Source organism: Coenobita brevimanus, chromosome 96 (genome assembly GCF_032717465.1).
Source record: "Coenobita brevimanus isolate Jiangsu-jjx chromosome 96, ASM3271746v2, whole genome shotgun sequence".
Taxonomy (NCBI): domain Eukaryota; kingdom Metazoa; phylum Arthropoda; class Malacostraca; order Decapoda; family Coenobitidae; genus Coenobita; species Coenobita brevimanus.
The window spans coordinates 28,342,448-28,355,168 of NC_137049.1; the positions used below are offsets into that span (position 1 = coordinate 28,342,448).

At 40.6% G+C, this 12,721-nt stretch overlaps 1 protein-coding gene across 1 annotated transcript in view; it reads left to right on the forward strand.

The window, feature by feature from the left end:
* LOC145413442 (WD repeat-containing protein 17-like) overlaps positions 1–12,721 on the forward strand; it is a 163,212-nt gene that overhangs the window by 73,854 nt on the left and 76,637 nt on the right. The window contains exons 14-16 of the mRNA XM_080283132.1: positions 3,863–3,996; positions 6,860–6,988; positions 7,432–7,652. Of these exons, the coding sequence (XP_080139258.1) occupies positions 3,863–3,996; positions 6,860–6,988; positions 7,432–7,652 (484 nt within the window). The remainder of the gene's footprint in view (positions 1–3,862; positions 3,997–6,859; positions 6,989–7,431; positions 7,653–12,721) is intronic.

The window sequence follows — 12,721 nt, forward strand, 5'->3', positions numbered from 1 at the left end:
CCCAGTTTACATGACAGTTGAAGTCACCAAGAATTACAGAAGTTTTAACACTAACTAGCTGCTCAGAGTTTTGTACATTATCATCATCCTTGTCATTGAGCTGATGTGGAGGACTCTTTGCAAGAACTCACTTGTATGTATAGTGTTGGTCAGATGAAGGTCCACACCAAACATTTTGTGGTCTGACCTAATTTTACAGTTGACAGGATATAAGTTATCAATGACATACATTAAATTCCTGCCCTCTACTTGTGTAATATGGTCTTTATGAAACTAAAAATTTCAACTCTTATACAAAATCTCTACACTCACTATGAATCCATGCCTTTAATAGCCACAACAACGAAATGTTCTATAGCCATGAGTGCCTGAGTTCACACAATTTGTTTTTAACTGAACTATCATCGAAGAAAACTATCTGAAGGGACTCCAGTCTTTTCTTGGAACCCCTTATCTGTCCCCATTTCTTGGAGGCACTGGTGTATCTGGAGATACTTCTTTCTCTCTTGTGCCAGTTTCTTGCTTGCCATCAGAGGAAGCTTTCAGTAAATGTGGTTCCCCAACTTGAGGAGCATAATTGCTTTGCTGGGTGTCAGAGTCTGCCAGCTGTCATAAGATAGAATTTTTCAGTGAGGCATAGTCCTCCCACGATAGAGAGCCACTTCTCTATCTCTTCGGGAGTCTTTTAACTATGGTGGAGAGCCTCTAGTATTTTCCGAGAAAGGAATTGTATCTTCCTGAGGCCGTTTCTTTCATTTGGACGGAAATCTGTTGATGTCTGCTGCATCTCTGTTGGACTACTTGCCACCACATCATGGCTTGATGTCAACAAGTCAAAGAGAGCTAATTGAGGAAGTTGCCAAAGTGAGCCTTACTTAAATGTACACTATTATGAAGCTAATATTTTTGTTGCCCATAGAACTTGTTAAATGGGTCAACAAATTTCACCCTTCTCCTGGTGTACAAGTTAGCTAGCCTGGAATTTATGCTTATTGCTTCACTGATTGCATAATTACCAGCAGACACCCTTGGCAAAATGACAGTTATCATGCTTCAGTCTGTCGTGGGCTGTATCTCATCAGCTAGAAGCATTGCATCATCTGTAATCTTCTGTGTAGCACCAGCCTTGTTGTTCCTGAAGAAGAGGCTGTTGCCACTAACCTGGGCAAGTATTGCAGTTCCCTTTTTGTTTACTCAGATTTTCTATACTTCTTTAACAGTTTCCTGTGTCTTAGCACTCGGAAAGGTTCTGACCTTCCTGCTACCCCTGCAGAATTTTCCAGAGTGAGATTCCTGTCCTCAAACCTGAGGATCACCAATCAGAAATGATTGGGTTTCTTTGACATCCACCAGACAGAATCTACTCATGTTTAATTTGTCATCTTTCTTAGCCTTCACTCCTTGTTGCATCTGAGCTTTTAGCGTTTTTCATTTTGCACTTGGTCATTCAGATTTTCTCCCTTCACCAGTGATGTCTGGGTTGGGGCAGATTCATTTACTAGCAGTGTGGGGGCACTGAATCAGTTTTAAGACACTCAGTCCATGACTGAGTTTCATGAGCTTGGTGTGCTACCTTCTGCCTACTGTTTTCCAGTCTTCAAAGCCAGTATCTTCTTCATCTAAACCTAGTACCATGCCGTCATTGATACTGGTATCGTGTTGAAAACTTGTTGCCTTGCCTCCCACTATAGAGGTGGGTGGGGATCTGACCTTTTTAAAGGTCCAGTTTACAGTCTTCAGACTCCTGATTTCATCCTTTAGTTTGTCAACCACCTTCTGATCTTCAGCATCTTCCATCCTGAGCCTCCTGATTTCTTATTCTGGGTTTTTAGCATCTGTTTTATCTCTCATACCTTTTTCATACACTTTCCCTCATTCTCACAAAAGAAGCAGTTGCTGTCATGGTGGATTTTGGCATATACTCCTTTGAAGTCAATACACTGCTTTTCTATGTCTACAACAAGTTGCTTTTAGTTTCTGGACAAAAGTCATTTTACTGTTTCTGTGCTATTTGATTTTAAATATTTCAAGGAAATGGCACTTTTTTTTTTTTTTTAATGCAAGGAAGAAGGAATCAATGGCCAGGAGCCTGCAAACTGTTCCTTCCAAGAAAAAGATGAAAACAGTACAACAGAGAGCCAAATTCAAGGTCCGTTCATTTCGAGATGCCCGGACACGCTGCGTTTGAAAGACTGGAGATCATACGAAGTAGGAAATACAGACAGAGGGAGACAGTTCCAGAGTTGAGCGGTTGCATAAATGAAGGGCTGGGAGTAATGGTTAACTCTTTCATTAGAGAGTTGGACAGAAAAGAGATGAGAGTTTGTTGCTAGGCGGGTGCTATGCACCCGTCATAGAGTTGGAGGGATGCAAGCAGACAGTTCTGAGGAGCAGTTACCATTGAAATAGCAATAGAAAAGAGATAAAGATGCAACAATGCAGAGAAGAGACAGGTTGAAGGGAGTCAGTGAGAGGAGGAGTGTTAATGAGACAGAAAACCTTTGACTCTACCTTGTTGAGAAGAGCTGTATGTGGGGAGCCTCCTGACACATGAGAGTTGTACTCTACACAGGGGCGACTAAAACCCATGTATAAAGTCAACAGCTGTACAGGGGTAAAGAAGGTATGGAGTTGGCTTAGCACACATAATCTCTTGAAAGCAGATTGTACAGGAGTTGTAATATGATCTTTCCAAGATAAATCCTGCGAGAATGAAACTCCATTTATGTTTAAGGATGATGCAGGATTGAGCTGGAATTGAGGTGGAATTGGAGGAGAAACTCTGAGCGAAGAGATCTGCTTTGTCAGTAGATGAAATTATTACAGAGCCATCAGAGTAGAAAAGAGGAGGGAAGGATGATGAGGTAAAGTTGTTAGAAAGGTTTTTGGCAAGGTGCCAGAAGGAGTGAGAAGAATTTGAGTTGGAGAGTTGAGAGCATTTAGTACGAATGAAATTACTGTATTTTTAGCAGAGCGAAGAACAAACTTTATCATGATTCCGGGCAGAAACATAAAAAAGATGTGATTCATGGGTGGATTGGCTCCTGTACCTTTTATAGGCCCTTTCTTTGTTGTGAACAGCATTAGAACAAGTGTAATTAAACCAAGGCCTTATTGCATTAGTCAGAGGATATGAGAAAGGAATGTATGCTCCCGTGCCTGAGAGAATACCTCCATAATGCACAAGGCACGCTCAGATTGCTCCCGGCCATGGAAGTAATAATCATTCCAGGGAAAAACAAAGAAGTACCACCTGAGGGCCTCCCAATCAGCAGTTACAAAGTGCCACAACCGATGTTTCTTTGGTGGGTCCACAGGCCATACTGGAGCGATAGGACAGGTTAAGGTAATAAGGTTGTGATCGTAGGAGCCCAACGGAGAAGAAAGATTAACATCATAAGCAGAAGGATTAGTTGCAAGGAAGAGGTCAAGTATGTTGGAACTCCAAGGTGGTCAGGGATATGGGTAGGGTGCTGAACAAGCTGCACTACTTCATTAAGGATAGAAAAGATGTAGACTTGTTCACCAGGTGCATCAGTGAAAGGAGAGGAGAGCCAAAGGTGGTGGTGAACATTGAAATCTCTTAGAACGGCACTGGTTTGCTAAATAAAAAAAAAATTGTGATCAATACAATGGCTACTGGAAGCTCCTACAAAGATAAGGAGAGAGAGAGAGAGAGAGAGGGAGAGGTAGAGAATACCTGTATCTCCAACCTAGTCAATATCTCATTTATTGAATGGGAATTTCTTCTTTGCACCCATTCCCACAGCACATATAATCCAGAGTTTACAGTTTACATTTACTTAAGTTTATATAATCAGCTTCCACCATGTATTGATAATTTTGACCTGAATCACTCCAGGGGAACGACGAACCTTCAGTGGTGGACTGCAGCTTTGTGGTCTTCGAGCAGAGCACCTCCAGGCAGCCCTTACACGAACAGACCCTGCTCATGCCATGACCAAGAGACTCAAGCTCTTTGCAGATCTCTTCTGTGTGGGTATTCACTGCATCTCTGTTTTCAGTGTGTATGTGTGTGTGTGTGTGTGTGTGTACACATGCGTGCGTGCATGCGTGCATGCAGCGCGTGTTCTTATCTAATTGTATCTTAACAGGAATGAGTCAGGCTCATACCGTCCCGTATATTAAACCATTTTTTATCATACGTATCCTTAAGTTGTTGAATTGCTTCGGCACACATTATTTCATCAGTAGTGCATTCCACTGATCAGTTGCTGTATTTGGGAAACTGAATTTCCTTACATTTTTATCACCCCTCTTTTTACGTAGTTTTTTGCAGCGTCCTCTTGCCGATGCTTCCCCATAGGTTATATAGCTACTCATTTATGTCTTTTCTCTTTCTCTGAAATGCACTTATATAGCATGTTCATGTCTTCTCTTTTTCTTCTCTCCTGTAGTGTTAGTAGATTCACTTTTTCTAGTCTTTCTTCGTAGCTTAGATCCCTTAAGCTTGGTACCCATCTTGTAACGGCCCTTTGTACATTTTCAATCTTATCTTTGTGTTTTTTGAGATGAGGGTTCCAGGCTACTGATGCATGCTCCAGGGTTGGTATGATGAATGATGTTATTGTCTTTCTCAGCATGTTTTCATTTATGTATGTGAATGCTTTTCTCTTATTAGCAGGCAGTGTATACATGTTCCATACCTTCTCGCTGATGTGGTTAGCCGGAGATAGTGTGTGATTGATAATAATCACTCCTAGGTCCTTGTCTTTTTCTGATATATGTAGGGTTGAATTTCCTAACTTATAATCCCAGTCTGGTCTTTTTCAACTTTTACCAAATGTAATTACGTGACATTTGTCCACATTGAATTCCATTTGCCATTTATTGCTCCATCCATAAAGTTTAATTCTTCTTGTAGCTCTCTGCAAGAATCTGTGTTAGTAATTCTCCTTTGTATTTTTGCATTGTCAGCAAACATATTTAGATAACTTCCATTTCCAGTGTTACTACCTATGTCATTTATATACTGTATAGTAAAAACATAATTGGTGCCAGCACTGAGCCCTGTGGAACACTGTAGGTCACTTCCCTGCATGATGAGTAGTTTCCCCATAGTTCTGTTCTCATTTCTCTTTGAGAAAATCCTGCATCCAACAGTACAGGATGCCTTGGATTCCTCCTTGATGGTACAGTTTCCATAAAAGTCTTTTATGCAGTACTCCGTCAAATTCTTTCTTGAAATCTAGATAGATACTGTCCACCCATCCCTCTCTTTTCTGTAATCTTTCTACAACTCTGTCATATATATAGATAGATAGATAGATAGATATAGATATATATATACACAGGCAAACCCCAGTTTCAGCGATGCAGTTGGTTAAGTAAAAACCCATCACTAGTTGGGGTATCATATATTGGGGTCAATTTAACGTGTAAAGTATAGGGATGCGTTTTTGAGCCTTTGGTTCACCCCCAGCCAAGTCCTATACCCACCCAAATGAGTCCAAAAAAAAGTTTAAAGCCAATCTAAATGGCCTAACAGCTGTAAAAGAAGCTAACCTAAAGCTAAAACCAGTGCCTGTCTCACTTGTACCCAGTCAGGGTCACTGGAGCATGCAATCTCCAACTCGTATTCAAAGTCGATAGGGAAGAAGCAGCAGCATTGTATACAATCCCACCATCAGACAGTCCCACAGCAATTAAATAGACATCTGTTATGCAAAATAATTATGTATGAATGACACAGAATCGTCCAAGATGCAAACTGTTGTGATTGAGAATTGTTTATGTTTTGACAGGGATTTCTCTTGACAGGAAATGCGATCAATGATGCAAACGAGATAACCATTTTAATGGCCCCTCTTTATGTCATTTTTGGTTAAGCAACGTTGGGTCTGGTTAGTACTTGGATGGGTGACCGCTTGGGAACACCAGATGCTGTTGGCATCCCTACGTGTCAAGTGGGGTTGGTGGAGGATTAGTGCCTCTCCCTGTAAAACAATTAACTCTAAGCCATTGGTCACCCCGTCTGGGATACATGGCGTCTGGCAATGATGATGATGAATGGTACTGTTCTGGTTGCTGAACTCCTTTATTTTCTTCTCACCTATATTCTAACATTTATTTGGAAATTCCTTTGTATTTTCAAAGCATTTTTCCTTGAACAGCCCGAATGTAAACACATGATTTATCGATCTATGATGCGATCAGGATAGCCTGTTCAAAGGTCCCTCTTTGTGTCGTTTTAGCTACTGTTCTGGATGCTGAGCTTCTCTATTTTCCTCTCTTTTACTTTTTGACATTTATTTAGAAATTCCTCTGTATTTTCAAAAGGTTTTTCCTTGAACAGCCCGAATGTAAACACATGATTTATTGGCATCATAGTTTTCCTCAGTGCATGAAATATTTACTCTATAAGGTTTTCATAATGATTAATGTTTATTTAAAATTATTATTATGTATTCCATGTTAGGTTAGATGACAGTTCAGTAGTCAAACATGAAATATTCCTTGTTGAGTCGCTTAGTTGTCCACACTGTTTTGTACCTCGTCTGATGAGCGAGAATCCGTACCCCAAATGACAGTGTTCTCTCCACCTATGACTGAAACACATTAATCTGAGTCTAAATACAGTTCACAAATCAACCTACACTCAAAATTTTGGTCTCAATATCATCAAAATCAGTAAATAAAAATCAGAACCCATCACAAAACCAGGGGTAGGCCTACAATAGGCAGGGTAGGGTGTTATTTCTACCCCCATCACTATTCCGGGATATCATAAATTAGGGTTTGCTTGTATCAAACTGTAAATGAATAGTAGCAGTGACCATTATAATAGCATGCATAGATTATCTTAGAAGCTTTCTCATACTCAGTTCATACTCAACAGGGAGATGTGCGTGTGCGAAATATTTGGGATCTCGTTTATGTACTACAGGGCCACACGGATATCTCCCTTCTCTCCCCTAATTACATGCGGTCCATCATGCATCACTCACACCTCATCAAGTGCTCACTGGTTTGTATATTATAGATGCTAAAAATCTTAACATTTCCATTGCTTTGCTAATCTAGTGTAAAATGATGTTCATGCTTTGCACAGGAGATGACAGTGTGAAAAGTTCAGGATATACAGCAGTATCCTTTTGAATAATAATTAGCTCTGTAGCCATGGTAACAGTTAATCTTAGCTGTGTAGCCATGGTAACAGTTAATCTCTAGTAATGTGATTAGTATCTTCTGCACATTCTGTGTGCAGAAAAAATCTTTTGGTCCTGGCCAAAAAGCCATGAAACATTCTATATTAATCCTCACGTATCAAAGTCAGTTGCTCATTAGGTATTTTGGTGTGTCAGTAACAGTTAGATTGTGATGGGCAGTAATTAAGAATTTATCACATTGATTTATAGACTTCATGAAACCACCATGGTAAGAAATGTTAAAACTTAATTTTATTCTTAGGCAGCAGCAGCAGAACAAGAAATGGTTGGGAGCCAAGGCTTGGGTGGGCGCAAGTATTCTAGTGCAGGTGTGAGTGAGGGAGGTGCTGTGGGTGAGTGGTATCTGCAGTGTGGAGCGCTACAGCAGTACTGTGAACTTATGACACGGTTGCACCAGTGGGACCATGCTCTTGCCCTTGCTCCTGCTGTTTCAGTTGACTATTGGCGGAAGCTCATGACCAGGTACTGTTGATGTTTTAAAACTAGATTTTTGTCAGGTATGAAATATTGGTATTCTTTTTCACTCACTTGTAACCTCTAACATAGACTGTCTCCTTACTTGATTTTACTCAGTTTGACTCTCCTTTATACCACTGTGTTTCACATAACCATTCACTCCTAATGTATTCTTAATGTGTAATTTTTTTTTTTTTAAGTTGCTTTTCATACTTTTCTATATTTTGAAATATACCTTATCCCAGTGATTTGGTATCTTCTGGTCTGTTCAGTCTAATTATGTTCTTGAGTAGGCTAATACTTTTTTTATGGTATCTGCATAACATCTAATACAATACAGTACTGTTTACAGTATATATAACTTTGTGCTGGAGAGGGACAGGTTTGTGTGGTGGCACTTACATAACTGGTTGTCTCTGCTGCCCAGTTATACAAATGCCTTTCTGTCCCTGGTAGGAAGATGGTGGACTGCAGGAGAAGGGGCACATGTTCATGTGAGCCTGGAGCCACAACAATATATATTCTGTATATATATATATATATATATATATATAGATAGATAGATAGATATATAGATAGATAGATAGATAGATAGATATATATATATATACTTTATATATATATATATATATATATATATATATATATATATATATATTGAAATGATATCCTATAAAATGATATCGACTTCAGTTATCTTTTTTCATTTTCATCCATTCTAAGTGTCCAGAGATGTGGGTTGACTAGTCTCATGTCCCAGGAACTGTATAGCTACCTGTATCATTCAAAAAGAATGAAACCATCTCAGAATAGGAAGAAAGAAGGAATGGTGGATTTAAAATGTCTGAAATTATGACATTATTAAGTTTCACTTACAGCCCATACGTTGCTTTCATGTTCTGGAAAATTTTAGACATTTGCTTCACCCTTTGGGGTCATATTTAAGTTTACTGCCAGTTCCAAAAAAGTGTCAGTTATTGGCCAGAATAAGATACTCTTAAATTTATATTAGCTATTCCTTTTTATATATAATTTTTTCTCTTTTTTTTGTTGTTTGCACAAAATTTAAAAAATGGAAAATATATTTGTATATCACAAGAGGAAATATCGCTTATCATCAGCATCTGTATGATAGAAAGTGGGTTCAGGTTACAGCACAGTTTTGGGACTGGGATGGGATGGGGCTCAGATCTGCGCTAAAGGATCCAGGACATTGTGGTTCCGAGACTGCTGCTTCTGCCCTGTAGAGAGGAGAGGGGTCCAAACCTGGGAGTAGCATCCCAGGGGGCTGCCCTGTTAGTGGGTGCATAATGCCAGGGCAGTTACAGTGCCAAGGTATGCTTGGAGGGCTTCCTTGTAGCTGTCCTGGCAGTTGCCCCAAGGCCATTGCCACAGCCACTTACCATGGCTGGTGGGCTATTGGTCCCAAGTCCCTTACCTGGACTTGGGACTGTGCAGGTGGGTGGGACCTGTGGTCCATCTTCCCCTTCATTTACCCAGCATGGCAAAAATAAAAAGCAAAAACATTAAAAGCCAGCCTTTGGATTTCAAATCACCTAAGGGGTTCAGAGTGGCATTGCAAAATGTAGTTAGTTTGAGGGGTAGAGTGAGGGAAGTGGTGGAGACTGATTAGGAGGGAGATGGATATTAGGTGTGTACGGGAGAGGAGGGCCAGCTGGGATGATTGCTGGGAGGGATTGTAGGTATGAGCTATTTTGGCAGGGAAGCATAGATGAACATGGTACTGTGGGTGTGCTGGTTGAGGAGAAATTGGTGTAATGGGTCATGAATGTAATGGGAGTAAATGAAAGGATTATGCAGTGAAAATATTGTTTCGTAAACTCATGCTTTCAGTTACTTTGGCTTATGCTTCACAGGTTGGCATGGATGATTAAGACAGAGATAGATTCTGGGATGACTGTGGGATACATGTGGTTTGTGGTATGGGGGATGTTGAGATTGTAGTTGTGGATGGGGATTTGAATGATCATGTGGGTGAAGCCACTTGAGGAAATGAAGGGATGCATGGAGGATGCGCATTTGGTACAAGAAAAGCAGACAGGAAAAGGATGCTCATGTTTAGGGAGGCAGTGGACATGATTGAGTGCAACATGGATTTTAGGAAATGAGAGAGTTGGCTGATTGCATATGAGCTTGGGGGTAATAGTAGCCATGTTGACTATTTCATGGTCAGGAGGACTGATAGGAGGTTGATGAAGGATGTTAGTGTTATAGGGAGCAAAGAGTGTGTGCAGCAGCACAAATAACATGTGTGACATGGTGCTGAAAGAGTGGGTGGTGAAGAAGAGGATCTATGCACCCAGGAGAAAAATATGAAATTTGAAAAACCAATCAGTAAGGGATGCTTCCGGTAGCAAATTTAATAGAGTGGTGGCTAAATATGGAACCGTTGAAAGAAGTGTTAATAAACAGTACAAAGCTCTTAAGAACAATCTCTTTAGAGTTATTGATTCAGTGTGTGGGTGGACAAGGGGCCCTCCAAGACATAAAGTAACATTGTGGTGGGATGAGGGAGTAGAGGTGGCAATTAGGGGAAAAGAAGACTTTTCCTGAGAAAGGAAAAGAGATGGTAACTGAGAGGTGTACTTGGCTGCCAAGCATAGGGCTAAAAAAGAGGTATACAGGGCAAAATGTGAGTCTCAGAGACTTTTACTGGATAACCTAAAACTGTAGTGCCGAAAGAATGTGGTGATTAAGGTGGCAAATCAAATGAAGAGGGAAAACAGAGATATCATAGGGGAACAGTGTGTGAAGAGTGATGAGCAGTGTGTGAAGAGTGATGAAGAAAGATAGTGGTGGACATTGAGAATATTAAAGATGCCTGGAGAGAGCATTATAACTGTCTGCTGAATGAGGAGTTTGACTGGAACAGGGAAGGTTTGAAGTCAGGAGATCCAGTGTTTGGCCCTCGGCTTTTGATTGATGCTGCTGTTGTGAGCAGGGCAATAGGCAGGATGTGGTTGGGGAAGGTGGCAGGTGTGTCTGAGTTGGCTGCCAAAATACTGAAAGCTTCAGGAGATATGGGAGTGGGTTTAGTTACAGATATGATAAATTCAATTATATGAGTGTGTTGTCCCAGATGACTGGCTAAAGAGTGTAACTGTAAATGTTTATAAGGGTAAGGGTGATGCCCTTGAAGCAGAATATTGTAGAGGCGTGAAACTTTTGGACCAGATAATGATTGTAATGGAGAGAGTCAAGAAGATATGATAAGGGAGAGAGTGAATACGGGTGAGATGCAGTATGGGCTTATGCCAGGCATAGGGACCATTTATGCCATATTCATTGTCCGACAGTTTCAGGGAAAATATATTGGAATGAAAAGGATGCTGTACTTTGTTTTTGTTGATCTGAAGAAGGCTTTTGGCAGAGTCCCTAAGGAGTTGGTGAATTGGGCAACTAGAAAGCTTGGGATTGAGGAATGTCTGGTTTGAGTAGTCATGGCTATGAATGTGGGTGCTCACATCCAGTTAAGAGTGGATGGAGATTTGAGTTACAAGTTTTCCATGAATATTGGCATGCATCAGGGGTCAGTCTTGTTGCCTGTCATGGTGCTTGAAGCTGTCTCATGTGACTTTAGAAATGGACTCCCATGGGAGATGTTCCATGCTGATGACTTGGTGTTAACTGCATAGTATTAAAGGGAAGTGGAGGAAAGATTTAGGAAGTGGGGAGATGGAATGGGGTACAAGGGTTTGAGAGTAAATCCGGATAAAGTAAGTGATGATATCTAGGGCTTGTGGTGGTACAGTATTGTCAAACCAGATGGAATATAGCCATGTGCAGTTTGCCACAAGGTTGTGGGATTTAACTCCATCTTGTACAGTGTTTGTGATAAGTGAATGGATAAGAGATGTGGTTTTAGAGGTAGGTGGAGAACTAATGCTGATTTCATGTGTGTGGAGATTGTCAGGTGTGAAAGGCTTGATATTGCTGGAGTCTCTCGAGTGTGTGGAGGAGTTTTGTTATTTGGGGGATATGTTATATGGTGGAGGTTGGGCTAGGGTAATGAGTGGTTGAAGGAAGTTCAGGGAGCTGTTACCTCTCCTAACGTGGAGAAGGCTTGCCGTCTGTGTAAGGGATCTTTGTTTGTGCCATCTGTTTGGAGTGTAATGCTGTATGGTAGTGAGACTTGGGCAGTATAGGAAGAGGATATTCATAGATTCAAACTAACAAAAATGACAATGATTAGATGGATGAGTAGTGTGCCCTTGAGTGCAAGGCCTGAGGGGGCAAGGGCTGTGATTTAAGAGTTGAGAGTAAGGATGGGACTTAAAATGTATTGGTGTTGTGATGAGGAGGGCTAAATTGAGATGGTTTGGACATGTTAGGAGGATGGGAGATGACAGTTGGATGCAGAAGTTGAGAAATGTAAATATCAAGGGTAGGTTGCGGGAGGCAGCCTGAAAATGACTTGGGACAAGGTTATGGAGTGTGACCCCAGGGATTAGGGACTGAATCGGGAGACTTCCAGAAATCAAGCAACATGGCAAATCACCATTAGGTGACCAGTGCTGACATGTGCAAGCAAGTTGGAGCCTTTATAAATGATAACTAATTTAATAATGGAAACTGCATGATGTGAAGTAAAGTCAGAACTCTCAAAGTTTCAACTGTAATTTAGTCAATGTGGAATACAGTATACTGTACTTGGTTGTTGGGCCTAAGGATAAAAAAAAATAGAATGCGCATACTTGTTTGTCAGGATTAAAGGTAAAAAGATTAGACTGAATGTACCTGCTTGCCAGGCTTAAAGGTAAAATATTGGTAGAGTGGGTGTATGTGTATATAATCCCAAATGGCTTAATGGTATCACTGTCATGGGTCTGTTATGATAAATCCACGATCTGTATCGTGAGAGCACATATAGCTTAGAAGTTTCCATGACATATTATTGTCAAGATAATGGTACATCATGGAATTGTTTCCATGATGTCATCTGATCATTGCTGACAGAAAAATCAGCTCCTAATGCTTCACTCATTTTCATAAAATGTTTGTACACTATGTCTAGGTATGGGACCATTGTAGTCTGAATTACTGTACAGTAACTA